Source organism: Aplidium turbinatum, chromosome 15 (genome assembly GCF_918807975.1).
Source record: "Aplidium turbinatum chromosome 15, kaAplTurb1.1, whole genome shotgun sequence".
Classification (NCBI taxonomy): domain Eukaryota; kingdom Metazoa; phylum Chordata; class Ascidiacea; order Aplousobranchia; family Polyclinidae; genus Aplidium; species Aplidium turbinatum.
This window is the reverse complement of record NC_137486.1, coordinates 11,215,383-11,232,107: the sequence shown is the minus strand read 5'-3', so window position 1 is coordinate 11,232,107 and position 16,725 is coordinate 11,215,383. Positions and strand designations below refer to the sequence as shown.

Here is a 16,725-nt window from a genome sequence, read left to right as displayed (position 1 = left end):
AAAGCTAAGTGGACTGTCGTGGCCCTGTTGACATCCTCATGCCGACTCGTTTCTTGCACTAAAAAAATCTCTCAGCAGTTGTTGCAGGTTACACCACAATGATTTAGATTACGAATACGTGTTTGTAGCCTTTAGCCTACCACAAAAGTGACCTTCCATTGTTGAGGTAGGCAGTAGGCTATTGGTCACAGAGGTAAACCATAATCTCTTCGTGGGAAAATTGTAACATAAGATTCCCGAATCCGTTTGTCTGCATGCAATGACCGAAAAGAAACACTCTTTTAAAACGTCTATTCAAAAAGTGTTTTTCTGTAAAATTAGCCCGCGGCTATCGAAAATGGGGTGCAATGCGATACACCACTAAAAACTTGTCACTACAATCCAAACTACTTAGATAAAAGACGGAAATTTTGTCCAGCTGGCAAGCACTATGCAAAACAGTTAAATTTGCGACCAACTTCTGCAAGCAACAATTTTAAAATGACGAGAATAAATTACGATATTTCAAATGCACGTAAGCAGTTACTGTGACGTAATAATGATAGGCAATGATAATTTATTCAAGCACCTGTTCCAGCCTGGCCCACGCCACACCTGCTCAAGTCTAGCTCACACCTGCTCATTGCTCAAGTTTGGCTTACACTTGTTCAAGTAATTAAAGATTAAACAATGATGTAATGTTATGCTGCAGCTGCAAATGTTTTACAGGTCTTGCAATCTGCTCATTTTTAGCCGTAGTCCATTACGTCAGACGCCAAGATTCAGTAGACCTGAACGGTTTTATATGACGTTTGATATGCAAATTGTCCGTAACAGCTATCATCATAGCTCTACCCAGGAAGTGTTTTGAATTTCACTTCTATTTCAGAGATGTGCTAAAATAGGCAAGTTGAGGAAATCGATTTTTCCGAAAAAATCTACTCTTCTAAATCGTTTGAAGCTTGTAGCCTACACATTTTGCTGCTTTTCACCTACAGTAGGCTACCTCAAAACAATCCTGAGTTTTTTTTTATTTTTTATCAGAATTATCGAATGTTTCGTCATATATTGCCAGTGGCGTGCGGTGAACATGTTTTGGGGTAGTTTTGGGTGTTCAAATTTTTCAGAAAGTTTCAAACACATGCTTGATTTGCACAGTGACTCTTTTATGTCTCTTTATATCGTATCACCAGAGGTATCACATCAGTTTTTTTTTTATCATCAAACACGAATTAATCAGTCTAATACTTAAACCCCTGCAGGCCTACTATATTTTGTTTTGTTGTTAGCCTAAGTACCACTACATTGGTCTATTATTGGAAAGGTCCCATTATTTTTATGAAATTGTTTTATCGTAACCAGCTAACTAATGTATGTTATGTTGCAACAACATTAAAACTATGCATTTAAAACAAAAATCGTTAAAAAAATATTGCGGATATTCCCCCCGGAAAATACCCCACAAAAATCCATTCCGGAAAATAAAATTATGGCTAATCTTTCCCTGAAAAACAATCAATTACAGGTAGTAGTAGGCTTTAGGCTATTAAGGATTGCAGGGGTAGCCCACATAGAAACCCTGCCCGAAAGCAATAAGAATACCCTAAATGTGGAGTTTTTTCTTTTTCTAGACCATTGCGATGTTCACGTGTTTTGTTTTCGCTTTTATGTTCAGAAATAAAAACAACCAAACTGATAATTGCTAGGATAGATTTTTTTCTGCAGAGATGATGCTTTATTGGGGAGGGTACGGTATTAATCAACAATCATTTGATCCGATAAAAAATAGTTGGGTCTATTCCTATTTAAAAAGCCTTATTAAGGGTTTGTCGGTGGTGGCTGACCAGATGACTACTTATGGTCTTTTGCTACCATCCTGATTGCGCCATAATCTAACCAACAGTTGTACAATGCATTGTTTTGACAATTACATTTACTCTGATTGTTTGTTAATATATGGCGTTGTTAAAACAAAATAAATTGACTTGACTTTAGACTTTCTCAGTAGTACCGGTAACCACAATCTGCTTAAAATTGAAATAGTCAAAATTGCACAGTATTAAAATGCAGTGACATAAACTGTCATGTTTTACTGTGATTGTTTGTATTTGCAGCATTTATCTCTTATATAGCCTATTTATGGTAACTTATATGCTTTTATAATTCTTGATGACCGGGCCTGCGTCAATGATTTAAAGCTTCTACAAGTACGGTATGCGAAACTGCCAGGATTAAGGTCTGTAAGAAGCTTTCCCAGTCCGAGGATAAAGATTCAATCAATCATATATAAGTTACATACAGTAGATTAAAACTTTAGCCTGATAAATAAAAAACAGAATCTGAGTGTTATTAAATGTGGTACGTATAGTGCTACGGTAATTTCATCATAGACAGATGTGTACACAGCAAAGGTCTTACCATAGGTCTTTGAGTTGTGATTAATTACAGTACCGTACTGCTTTTACAACACAATTTTTTAATGAAGTTATCTACCCATCGTTAATAAAATATTGTACAAGCTGTTTTACTTTAGATAGGATATATTTGTTTGATAAAGTTGCTGTTTAGTATTTTTTGTAAATAGTGCGAAGAAACAACAAACATGGTGAGTAACTCAAACCATGTTTTTTTTTTTTAATAGAAAATATTTTTAACTGCTGAAAAAATATTTTATTGGAATTTATAGTTTACAAGCTTGGTTCTCCAATTTTAAAAGATCAAAAAAACTTTATATAACTATCTAAATTTTTAATGAACAAAAGCATAATGATAAATGGTACTGGTCAATAATGTATTTCAACTGAATAAAAGGTAGTTAAATTGCCTTTGTACAGTTATAATAAAATGTGTGACCTGGTATACAAGTCCCCCCCCCCCACTCCCCTTGGCAACTCATGACAAAGAGGAATTGACCAAAACATGTGGATTGAAGTGTGTGAACAGTAAAGCAAAGGTATAGCAGTTTCACCCTATATGTTTGGTTAAGTTTTGTTTTCGTCATGAGTTACCAAAGGGGAGGAGGGGGGGACTTGTATACCAGCTCCAATTTTTTTTATTTTATTTCTAAATGTATATAGACTACATATGAACCAGTTAATTGCTTAGTCAGTGTTTTTTTTTTTATTTTTTATGCACACAATATATACTTATTCAGCAATCAGCAATATGGGAATTTGCTAGATCAGATTTTTTTACAAATATGTTTCTGTTACGACAATTATAGCTTGGAAGTTAAAGAACATTAAAGTAAATTAATGACACAAAAGATGTAAAAATATAGCTGAAACAGGATACTCAATTTGCCAAGCTGTTTTGTTTACATTTATCTCATAAATTGTGGTTTTCCAAATCAGTTCATTGGTTGTCTTGTGATTTGAGTTGGAGAAGTCGGATGCAATAAACCAGTTTGCACGATTAATCGATGTTGTCGGTAAATCAAAATATATATATAGATCTGTTTTCTTTCGTAATTGGTCATGTCCACTGATGTTTTAGGTTTGAAATTCTACAGTGTTTTGCAAACTAACATGACTAATAGTTCTAACAATAGAGCAGATTGAAACATTTATGACAACTAAAATAATGCAGTGATACAGATTAAAGAAAAAAGTGGGTAACACACCAATCACAGTTGTATCAGTGCATGTTTTACACCTACACGTCGGCTACATAGCCGAGTGGTGAGAACCCTGGAATGGAAATTGAAAGGGCACCGGTTCGACACCGCTCAAGAGCATGCGGCTTTGTGTGTGGCAGGACACTTGAAGGGAAGGCATGCCTGAAGGAAGATTGGCTTCCTTGCCCTCCCGTCCACTTAATCTAAATCTTCAACCACCGGGTGTAAGCCTGGATACGACAAACAAAACTTACTGTTTAAGTGATTCCTTGCTATAAGTTTAAAAAAGAATAAAATGATTCTCTGCAATTATAACATGATTTATTTAACTTTATTTTATTACCAGTAATTGATGATTTTCATTCTACCTGATGCTTAAGTTAGTTTAAGATTGTAGAATTTTATGAGATAAAATAGTTTATACTTTAAATCAAACCAATTTTGTTTGTATTTTTATTTTTACAAAAAAATAATACAAAGAATGTCTAAATTCATACAAAAGCATTTTTACTTTTAAACTATTCATTTGTTTATATCACAGGGTAACGAACTAACCATGCCAATGGAGATGTGTTCTCATTGTAAGCAATTATTATTAATTATATTATTATTGATGTAATTTTGTTACTTTTATAGCAGCAGTTGCAAAGATCATCTGATGAATGTGAAAGTAACCGGCGCAGATACATGCAAACTGTTTTATTTCACTGGCAATTTGTGCAACATAACAATGTAAATCCTCAGTAAATAACAGAAAAAATAAACTCTTAAAATTATGAGAATTCACATTGTAATAGTGCGCAAAATGTAATTGGAGCAATAAAAAACAACTTCTATTATTCTGCTTTTACTGTTGCATCCATAAGGTGAACATTGCAATTATTACAATAAAGGATAATAATATTGATGAACATCAATTTTATTAAGTTGAATTTTTTGATGTATTGATTAATGATGTTTCATTCACTATTGATAGCAGTCTAAATCAATGTTTGCTCGACACCTGCCCAACATAAAGCTCTAGTTACCACTCACTTTTGCAAGGGTGATCAAATGATAAAAGGCAGAGATCCTTCATCCCTGGGTGGTAAAGAAAGGTTCACACAAAGAGAAAGAATAAATTAAATGTGCCTTAGCGAGCAAATATGCCATCCATGCCTATTGTTATAAATTGGTTTAAAATTTTATGGTATTTCCTGCATGTTACAATTGCAAAGCTATTGGCAGTTGATCCTGATGAGATAGCAAGACTTGGAAAACGCTTTCGCAAGCTTGATTTGGATAACTCAGGATCATTGAGCATCGATGAGTTCATGTCACTTCCTGAGTTACAACAAAACCCTCTTGTGCAAAGAGTCATCGAAATATTTGACCAAGATGGTAATGGAGAAGTCGATTTTAGAGGTAGTTGTGATATTTTTCTTTGATTGCCTAGATGTGATTCAGGTGTTTGTTTTGTTAGTTTATGTACAAGGGCATTCTGTTGCATCAGAATTTTACAGCTTGTATTAAAGCCACAGTAGCCTTAATTACGTGTGTTCTTTGGTTTTCAGAACATCTTTCATACATGGCTATTGGCTATCGCTTTTAAAGCCAAGATTGGACTAATTAGCCATTTAAGAACTCACCGTTAGCTTTTATTTTATTGCGAAGGCCATCATCCTCGAAAACGAGGGATAGCCATCATCATCATCATTGGCTATTCCATGACACCACTAGTTAAGACTGTAAATGAATTATTATTTTTTTTTAGAATTTATTGAAGGAGTGTCACAGTTTAGTGTCAAAGGCGACAAGTCTTCTAAACTGAAATGTAAGTACCAGTAGGTTTTTGGCAGGGATGGATCCAGCCTCTAATTTTTGGGGGTGCTGCTGAAATGTATTTTCATTCAAGGAGGTCCATCAGTGTGGCACTGTCAAAATGTGTCTCTGCTGTATTTGGCATACTGATAAGCATTCATGTTGTTAATACAGATGTTTTTGTTTAATATTAATAAAGACCTGAAAACGGAGAAAGTGTGCATGAAAAATCAAGTCTTAAAAACAAGCATGAATAAAAAACACTTATGGTATCGGGTATAACAAAATTCATGAACATGATGAAATTTTGGGAAGTATTCTAAAGTTTAAAAATATGAGCAGTACAAAACACATGATTATTTCCATTACACAATACACATTCCATAGTCTACACAGCTTCAATTCGTTACATGCTGATATAAAATGCTATGATCTATCAAAATATAAAGTAATACTAGTAGATCTTAAAACCATTAGTTTATTAAAATAATAGCAGTTTGAAATTTTTTTTGGGGGGTGCACAGTGCACACCCCCTGTATCCATCCTTGGTTCTTGGTACTGTATTTGTCTGTGTTCAGTTTACTGTGTTTTTCTTATTCAGTAAAGTATTCACAGTACTTCGTCAACAAAATTAGGTTGACCGTTTTGCACAAAATTTTACTCTGCGGTGTATAGTTTTAGCACTATTTCAACAATTTGGATAGAAGTCAGTGTCGTAACACATAAATTGTTTTGATAGGAATTTAAAGCACTTTATCATCAGTTAAAACAACGCTTCTCACATAATCCCAATTTAAAAGTAAAAATGAGGCGGCCAAGTTTCAAAAATTTGGTTGGGAAAGCTAATAAGCTAGAAAACCCTTCAGTTCATGCCTTGTTCAATGTTGCATTGTTTTATACATGAAAAGATGATAACATAGATTTTTTATGACGTATTGAAAACTATTCATTAAAACTTTTTCCAAGTTTACTTGAATAAGGTCATTGAAGGCACTTTGATGCTTAGCTTTGGAAAGATGCTTTTTTAGTTATTGCAAGTTTTTAAGAAAACCATCACTGTCTGCTGATGTTTTTGTAGTTGCGTTTCGCATTTATGACATTGATAACGACGGCTTCATTTCAAATGGAGAGTTGTTCCAAGTCCTCAAGATGATGGTTGGTAACAATCTGAAGGAAAATCAACTGCAACAGATTGTTGACAAGACGATTATTTACGCCGACAAAGACGGGGATGGGAAAATATCTTTTGATGAATTTACCGAGGTACACAGCACGGAAACTATAAAAACTCATAATATATTTCACAAGGGCTTCTTGCACTTTCTAATCATTATCCCAGACAGCAAATCAGTCGCTTTCTACATGATTCAGCGTCTACAGATGTTGAATCAATGTAAAAAGCGACTGATTTGCTGTCTGAGTGTCTTCAGCAACGTCATAGTTGTTCACATAGCACAGAGTACGCCAGTAAATGTTATCACAGACCAGCTTTGTCTAACTCTTGTGTGTTCCTAGTCTTTCAACCATGACAATATTTAACGTCGTTCCTACGTGAACTAACATTGCATAGCGTTTGCCAAGTCCATGTGTGGGCCACACAACAGACAGCGCATTGAGTTCGCATTCGATTATGCAAACAAAGAAACAGAAAGATCGAACGACACCGGTTCAGGTATCTTCCTGCGCAGTCGAAAATGTACTTTTGAAAAACCTTAATTACCCAATAAATAGTCTACCATCAGCGACATTTAAACTTTGATTGTAGCTTTCAAATCATTTTGGTACCATAATTAATTAACTAAGCTTGTATATTATGGTTGTGGATAGACCTTGTTAAGAGGGTGAGATCGTAAATGATTGTGGGTCAGTGGATCCTAAAGGTCCATTGGAGTTTGGAGTAAGACTAATGGGAACACACGTGGACATTGTTGATCGCTGATACACTCGTTGGAGTACTTTCGTCTTCACTGCCTTTGTGAAGCATGCGTGAGAAATAAAAAAGAAGTAACCATTTGTCAAAGGTGGAAGAATTTTGTTGGTGTATGGGCGCCGGGCGGTCCTTAAAAAATTTTAAGTCAAAGTCACACATTTTGTAATTCGATAGTCCGTTTTCTGGGATGTGTAGTAGAAATCATATTTCACGTTATCCAGACGGAAATCGGCCTGTTAAACAAGGCATTTCGCAGGGTGAACCTTTTCTGTGTAGCCCTATTTTATTCAGCAATAGAAAGTAGGCTGAGTTGCGCTGTAATATCGCTCATGTATTGATCTTTTTCGACCTTGCTGTCTGTGGGGTCTGAGTTTATTGCAAGAAACGTTTCGTTCAAAGCTGTTTAATTGGAAGATGCAGTTTGCTTCAAAGATCAAACACTTTTTTTGTTCCCACCGCACATTACTTACAAGTTCAATTCTGCACCCAGCTCGTCAACCGCACATTCATCGCATAGGGACGAAGTTATTTATGCAATGGCGTTGTGCACTAGCTTATTGATTTTTTTTACATACGGTTAAAATCACGGTTAGTAGCCTAGGTCAGTGCTACTCAAACTTTGTAATACAGCGTACCAGCAGAGGTCTTTTTTGTACGGGTCACACATTTCAAACGAAAAACGGCAGAGCCCGAATCGTGAAGTCGGAGAGATTCTGACGTATCTGCAATCGGAGTCGTCAAAAAAGACCAGACCGACTTAGGCTTCAATTGATACAAAATGATAAATAATAAAAAAAATTTTGCAATCTTTTTACAAAATATTGTTTCTTCGTATTACGCTCTAAAACTGTACCAGATAATAAAAATGTTTGTTCTTGTCAGTTTTTGTCAAAGTCACCGTTTCAATTTCGATCACAACTTAAGTGAAATTAAATAGAAAATAAAATAAAAAAGATCAAAAGTGAAAGCAAATCTGACAACCCTAAAAAATCTGGCAACACTGCATTCGGAGTCGGCCAGTTGTGGAGTTAGAATCGTATATTTTTCGCCCAACTCCAAATTGACTTCATTTTCAAATCAACTCAATAAGTTATTTTCGAACCAATTGCGTACCGGTGTACCGGTATTTGAGTAGCGCTGGCCTAGGTAATGTGGCATAAACAAGTAGAGGAAGTGTTGGACCCATGGAACGTGTTTTGTTAATTGGCCACCATGTGTACATTGTACAAGGTAAATTAAAATTTCCTAATTTTTTTCTAGTTGTTGTAGGACTAACCTACCTTCACAACTAGTTAATTTTCTTTCTTTTTTTAATAGTGTATGACAAGAAACTTTTAAAAGTTGTCCATTGTTCCAATCCATGTGTCACCAATGGAACACCTAATTGGACCTTTAAAACAGTATATAAACACTTCTGAAAAACATGCAATCTGGGAATTTTAAATTTTGTATCATTATTAAAACATGTTTAACAAACAATACAAGAGAGTCATCTACTAAGTCTTAATTTAGAGTATCTTAATAAAAATAAATAAAATACAAAAAAAAATAAACAAACGCACAATGCAGACTTAGGTTCATTGTATTTAAAAAACATCAGTTACAGTTTTTTGCAGTTGTTATTCAGAAAATAGACCTTTTTTGATTTAATTGGCTTAAAAGTAGGCAAAACCTAAAACACAATAGACCGACAAAACGCTTTGGAATAGTCTGTTCTCGTAGTTCTACATAGTCAAAAAATGTAAAAAAATACATTTTAATTTGGGTAGGCTAAACCTATATTCACCTTTAAGCTTAATACTTTTACATGTCAATATGCCATAACTTATAGGCATATATTTAATCGGTCTAAAGAAGATTCCTTACATACAGAGAGGAAAAAGGCTTATTTTCATTTATGAAATCACACAAATGCTATTTACATTCAGTAAAAAAAGAAAGAAATCTCCACTATTCTGGTTTTGATTTAAATTAGTTATAGAATTGGTGTTTCTCAATCGAAAAAAAAATCTTTACATTTTATAGGTGACTAAATAATCCTATGTTCCATTGGTCCTACTGTATCCAACTATCCATAGGTCTCACATCTCACCTACAATCTTTTTTTTAATGCATTTTTAAGGTATGATGTAAAACGATCATTTTAAAATAAACTGGTTCAAAAATTTTCTACAAACTCGATGCGTATAATTGAACCTTTTTTGTCTCAAGGTTGTTTCTTCCCTCGATGTCCACAAGAAAATGGTCGTGGATGTATGAAGCTCTTTTCTTCGTTTTCATTTCTGCCTTCTAGAAAATTGCACCAAGTTTTCTTGCTAGTTCAGCGTTCGCAAATATGATTATCATAATTGTCATGAAAAAACGTGTTCAGTCAGGATTCCTATCTACTGGATCCGACAAGTTTCGCAAATTATGTTTTATTTACAGTTTGTGATGTTGTTTTGGCGTAGATGTTACGTGAACTAACAAATTAAGTATTAATTTGTTAATACCCGACCTCGTTGATGTCACGTGTTCAACTTATGAGATTCCAGCACTTGTTTGCATGCTTCTGTACTATTTGTGTATCAGTTTGTGGCAAGTTGAGATTTTGGTGGAGGTCATGTCGAATCACTTTCTTATGTGAACTTTCATCAAAGTATTCGGCTACTGTTATTTGAATTTGGGCCATCTTATAGTTAAGGCCTACCATTGCAACGCGTGTTTCACTTCAAAAAATTGATTTTCGAATGTTTGTCCACAGATTAGAATCACATGTCTCTCCAGCTGTCACTGCGCTCGTCTTTATTAGTGCTTTTGCTGAAGAAACAACGCAGTAGGCTATTTGTTAGTGTAAAATACCACAAAGTTCGTCTTTTTAAAAGAACAACGTAATTTAGAAGTGAAGTTTTGTCCCAGTCTTTCACGTTTAGCAACATTTGGCCAGATTACACATAACATATTTCAAACAACAGTGATTTGCTGGCCTACATAAAACGTTTGTATAGATTGTAATGCTCTAATCCAGTGGTTCTCAACCGGGGTCCGTTAAGCGATTTCAGGGGGTCCGCGAAAGTTTCCGAATTTTCAGCACGGTCGATAAATTACGAAATTTAAAAATTGTTTGTGCTTTGTTTATATATTAGCCTACAGTGATTCTCTCAAACTGTAAGTCGATCGCAAACGTGTAGGTGCGTCGTTTAAAATTGCAAAGAACATTGCACAAAGGTTTGATTTTTTAACTAAAAAATATCATATAAATGACTTAAACCTTTTAATAAGGCACTGTTGGCTATGTTCAACTTAATTCTTTGGAGACAGCAAATTGTTGATTAACTTGGAAATGCAAACATTAGTCAGCAGCCTATTACCACTCACAATTTTTGCAATGACTGTGATTATCACGAATTAATATTGATTACAAATAGAAAAAGAGAGAAATTCTTTGTAACGGTCACAAGTATTCTATATTAACTTCTGATAAAATTTATAGAAAAACATCCTCAGCATATAGATTACTGATGCTTGATCCTGTGTGCCAACATATAGCTCATAACATAATTTCATCAATCGTCAAGTGCGTTGCGAATTCAGCAAATTCTTCTAAGTGTGTTCCTTCGAAACTTATGTAACATATGATTCCATAAGGAGACGCGATATACCAAAATTTCAAATAGACATTTTTGGGGGTCCGCGACCGCTTCGAAGGCACCAAAAGGGGTCCACCAAGACAAAAAGGTTGAGAACCACTGCTCTAATCCCTGTCACTGAAGACAGGTATAGTACCCGATTATACCGAAAAGTTACCAATGAAAAACAATCACACAAAAATTATCGATTTTCATTGGTTTGGCGTAGGCCATCTTTGCTTCACCGTTGTTCGTGAACCAGATTCGGATGTTTGAGATTTTGTATTCTAGTTGGCATGCCTGTTAGCTTAGGCTATATTGTTCCCTGTGCTCTTTTTGTTGAATTTGAATATAACAGTGTGTCTGAAATATAACCATGAACGAAGTTCTGAATTTTAGGACGAGTTAAAAGGCTGATTACATGCTTTTAGTATCAATCACCAATCTTTTTTTCTCGGAAAAGTTTATGGTCCTGCGGAGAATATCTAGTCTGTCGGCATGCATACTTCAGCGCCAGTCAAGGCTAACTTTTAACAATCATTGCAACACACAAGGTTTTCCACATGAAAAAAAAAACAGGCCAACAGAGTTTAGCCTAGGGACCGTTCAAATATTACGTAACGCTATCGAGGGGGAGGGGGGGCGGGTTATGAAAAGCGTTACGTTAGCGTCACATCGGGGGGGGGGGGGGTTCAAGCAAAACGTTACGTAACGCTTACAAGTACGGTACGGTAGTTTATTTGTGCTGGCTGGTATCGTCGTTTGGATACTAAATTAAGCTGAAATCATATCCAACAGCACCTATTCAACACCACTTAAAAATTTGGTTGTTCCTGTTCTATGTGGAATGCAATAAGCTGAGTTGAACTGAACAGTAGTTTCAAGGTGAACAGTAGAACAGTAGTTTCAAGGTTTTGTGTTATTCTCTGTTATTCTTGTGCTGCCAACAAGCAAGGCACATTCATTTACAAGGTATAAGTTATATTATATAAATGCATCAATTAAACAAAATATTATAATCTTCTATTTGAATATAATATATTAGATTCTATTTGAATAAGACCTTCTGATGATCCGTTAGGTGAAACAATTTGTAAAGGCTTCAGATAGTAATAACTATATTTGATTTAATTCGCTCTGCTTTGCCTTTTTGCTTGGCATTGAGCACTTTTTGTAGTATTAATAGTTTTCATTGTTTTAATCTTCTATTACCGTATATAATATCATTATGATGTCACAAACAACCTGCATCACCCCAAATTGTTGCTATTGACCCATGCTTAGCAGAAAATATCTTGACTCCAAAAATTTGTAGTCTTAATGAAAAAATATGTATTTATACCATCAGCCTCCAGTTTTTGACTGGAGGCGCGTGGTGTCCAGGCCTGTTATAGAGGTCGCCTTGGGCTGCATGGAAAACAGCACCACCTAACCGAATAACTTTACAGAATTTTTAAAGTTAAGTTTCATTTCGCAGAGTAGCGATGAACCATAAGCGTAGAAGCGTTAGCTTTAGAGTTAGGGTATTCAACAGATTACAGGAAGTGCTAGTCCAGCCTAGGGCATCTCAAAATCATTTGAACCTTGTATAATATGCAACGGCTAGGCTACCGTAGTCAAGACTAAGCTCAATACTAGTAAAGTTTGTCTCCAAAGCAATACTGTTAGTTTTTTTAAAATACAGCTTAGGAATACATCAACTTTTCAACAAAGTTTGTGTGCATTTTTTCAAAATTTCGGGTAAAAATATGCTCAAAACGCACCAAATTTAATGCGGTTTTTCAAATTTTTATGGGGGGAGACCCCCCGCAAAGTCGCTCGCCTTCCGCAAACTCAGGGTCGGGTTTTGCCCCCCCCCACTATTTATTGCAGCACCAGCCGCCACTGGGACACAGTATATAAAATTATGCCAATTTGTCATTACTTGTCCAAATTTTAGGCCACCTGGCTCCAGTGTTGTCAGATTGGGCGATTTATCTGCAATTGGGCTACTTTTAGTTGGGCTTGGCGCCAAAAAATGTTGGTTTGCGACTTGCGCTTTTTTGGGCTACTTTCAGTCTCTTATTTGGCGCGATATGGCGCTTAAATTTGGCAGAATTTTAAGTTGTTTAGCAGGGAATTTTGAGTTGGCAGAATTGAATAATTGGTAGAATCCGAAAAACCTTTGAAAATGTTGGTAAAGTTTCGGTTTATTACGGTAAAAATGACGTTATTTTTTTGATTCGGCACGAGGATTGATTTTACCGCTGACCATGAACAGCTTTGACTGTTGTTCATTAATGCTGTATTCATTTTCATCCTGGAAAACGGAAGGACTGAGTGGCGAAAGCGAAATTGCACTTGTATCAAATATCGGAAATTATAGTTATGATCTTGGTTTAGTACTTTAGTGCCATCATTTTTGAAGCTTTTATTGGTATCTAAGCTATAAATTAAAGTTGAAAAAATTGAATGTCAGTGGAGAAATTTACTGAATGTAAACTGGTCTTCCTTGTATGATGAAAAAACAATGATAGATTGTTGTAGGCTACTTTTTGTACCAAGGTGTACGAGTTTAGAAATGCTGCAGTGCAGGGGAGTATAAATTTAGAGAAGTTGCTCAATTGGCACTAACAATATATACCAATCAGCAATGCATTGGTTGAGCGAGCCTTTTCGAGAGTTCTGCAATCAAAACCAAACTGCGAAATCGTATGGGACTTCAACTTTTGTCAGCGATTTTGAGGATCACAACTCTGCTACAACAATTGGAAAAATGCTGTTTGATCTCCGGTCATCAGTGCTGAAGTATGACAGCTCTATTTTATGAAAATGAAGCTTCAGCAGTTGATGATAGAATTTTGTCGGGTCTTGGTTCTTAGTAGTTCATCTGAGTTGACGGGCTTATGCTATGCGTTAGCATCTACTATGGAACCATTTGTATCTTGAATTTGCAAATAGGAATTTGTAGGAAGTCTGTACAGCATTGTCCTGTCTAAGTTTTTTTTCTATTGAACAATGCTTGATTCAATATTGAACATTCTACTTCTTGTATCTTGTAACAGTGTATGCATTTTGTATCTACACAATCAGCATGATGGACAAAGAAGTTGCTTTGTCCATGACTCTTGGGGGCATGCCCCAAAACCTCCCTAGAAAGCTTGCGCCTTTGTCGCTCGATCGTCGACGTCGCGACAGCAAATTGGGCTACTTTTAAATCGCTTTGGCGCATTTTTGGGCTCTTTTTTTTCAAAAAATCTGGCAACACTGCCTGGCTCCGACAATGGAGAAGTCAGGCGACTTTATTCAATTCAATTTATTTTTCTTTGTCGGAAAACAACAGTAATGATAAAGTTACAAATAGTGAACGGGAACAAAAGGAAAAGGTGGCAAAACTACAAAAGTTTAAAACGTGTGAACTGACCACAACAAGCTCAAGAATAACATGCATTAATTAGGCTTTAATAAACTTAGAATTGACACATCCATAACACAGTTCTGAAATAAGAAAGATATATATAATAATACAAAACTAAATAACTTACAAACTAATCTGGCAGCCGCTCAAGAATTAAGTCAAGCTAGCTAAAACTAGCAGTTACAAGGACTGACAAATACACAATAGAACGCTACCGTTGTAGAACTAAGAAAGGAAGGTAAAGCGCTGAAGGCACAAACGCGGAGCACTGATTAAGGCAAACCTACAAGCAGCGCAGTGCTCCATAACACGAGTTAAATAAGTCACAATTTTACCACATTCTACCCTGCCAAATTTTGTGAGAACAGATGCAGTTTGAACATAAATTAATCGATTACTAAATTAAATAATCATTTAATTAACAACAGAGCATACACAAGAATTCTCTTGATAAAGTTGTTACCATAGCGTTTGTGAACGTTTCGTGCTTAAGAATTTTCACACATTAACAGTCCCAATTTTAAAATGTCCGCATGCATGTTAAAATATGCAGTTTATTAAACAGTCCATTCACCATATCTGTTAGGTGGTCTCCTTTCTCTGGCAGAACGTCTGGGTTCTACTTCCTGGATCGCTGCTTCTGGCAGGTCAACGGTACCGGTACGCTGATCAGTATTTAAGTTTTGTCCCAGTGTCGAAGAGTTCGTAACAGGACTTTGTTCTTGAACAGCATCATCACAGTTTTCATTTATTGGAGTTAAGGATACGTTATTTGTAGCTGGTGGTAACAGTTTAAAGTAGATGAATTAGTTGGAAGAACCAGTTGGCTCCACATACCTAAAGCAACTGGAGGTGTGCCAGTTGATGAAACCATGCGGGGACGACTGAACCTTACAACCAATATAAAAAAGAAAAATCAACAACACGAGCATTTAAGAATAAACAATGAACATACGGCTTATTATTACATATTAAACATATTACATATTATTTACATATTAAACATACAAAATACTATGTACAGTGCATCGTTTTAAGTGAAATGGAGTGTTCGCAGCAACGACAGTGGAGAACTTTCCCCCCAAATAACATTGTAAAGAAGAAGCGAGGATTTTTTAACTCTTGAGGGAGGCCCATTTTTACTACTGTAGGCTACTTACAGTGCCACTTTTGCAGTGTATAATCCAGGGGTGAGCAAACTTTTTTATCTCAAGGGCCGCATTAAGATTCTGCATTTGTTCTAGGGCCACACTATACTGTAGTATAATTAAGATTATAAGCCAACGCATAAAATCTAAAATAGTTAAAATATAAACTTTTTAGTGACCAAGGAAATGGAAGTTTTATATATTACTTAAGATATACAAAACGTTTGTCTCAATTATTTATTTAAATACAACTTTGTAAAGTATTCTATTTTCAGTATTTTGTAAAGTAGGCTACTTTTATTAAAGGTGTGAATCTGTGATGTGGTGGAATAGTTTGTAATAAAATTTCAAACATAAAGTTACTTCATGGATCTATTTTGGATCCGCATTTGAGATATCTAGAAATTACTGGACTGGATTCAAATCTCAAAAAGCAAAAACAGGATCGGATCAAGATTCAATTTAAGTCTTGGACCCGTACACCTCTGCTGTCCAGTGGATTTGTAAATATAAGAAAATAATGTATAAAAAAAAACATGCAAAAGTTTGGTTGGAATCGATTTTAAATCGGCAAGTGGCAATCTGAAATAAAAGAACATTGTGCAATTAGCCTAACCTGTAAACACTTAGCCTAAACGTAAACAAAACAACATTGTGCAATTAGTCTAACCTGCCACTCAGTCCTTTTTTGCATTGATTAAAGACAGGATGGAAAGTATTCAACCCCTGCTGAATCGTTGCAAAAGAGATTGATTTTCAAGCTAGTCAGTGTTGCACTTAGTTTAATGAGGCAGTGGCTGAACTTCTGTCAGTGATTATAGGTTGTGACTAGTGGCCTACCCCTACCGTGATCATTTTTTGGGTGTTTACTTTTGGGATTGTATTTTTTTCTAGCATTAGTTTTGTTGCAGCTAATATTGAAACTAATCAAATTTGTGTTACATTGAGCAGGCTTAGCATCCAACATCTCACTGACTAGGAGCATGATTTTTTTACATGATTGCATAAATATTGGTCAACATATTCTTAATTAAACCAATAAATAAGTTCCTCTGCAAAAGATTGTTTTTTGGCTATTTTTATGTAATAACCCCCCCTTTTTTGCCCTTAAAACACAGTTTTTTTTTTCCCAAAAAGCCTGTTTTTGTCCACAAAAACCTTTTTTTTTAAAAATAAAACCCAGGTGGGCTGGGTTTTATTAAAAGATGGGTTGCCTTGCTTTAAACACACACATACTAGGTTTGCA

At 35.5% G+C, this 16,725-nt stretch overlaps 1 protein-coding gene across 1 annotated transcript; it reads left to right on the top strand.

Moving 5' to 3' along the window:
- Positions 1 to 2,495: 2,495 nt before the first annotated feature.
- Positions 2,496 to 11,315, top strand: LOC145783905 (calcineurin subunit B type 2). Its single transcript, XM_082595666.1, has 6 exons — positions 2,496 to 2,584; positions 4,137 to 4,176; positions 4,823 to 4,999; positions 5,349 to 5,408; positions 6,475 to 6,659; positions 9,538 to 11,315. Exons 1-6 carry the CDS (start codon positions 2,582 to 2,584, stop codon positions 9,583 to 9,585), a joined length of 513 nt encoding a protein of 170 aa, XP_082451792.1. The 5' UTR covers positions 2,496 to 2,581; the 3' UTR covers positions 9,586 to 11,315.
- The last annotated feature ends 5,410 nt before the right edge of the window (positions 11,316 to 16,725 follow it).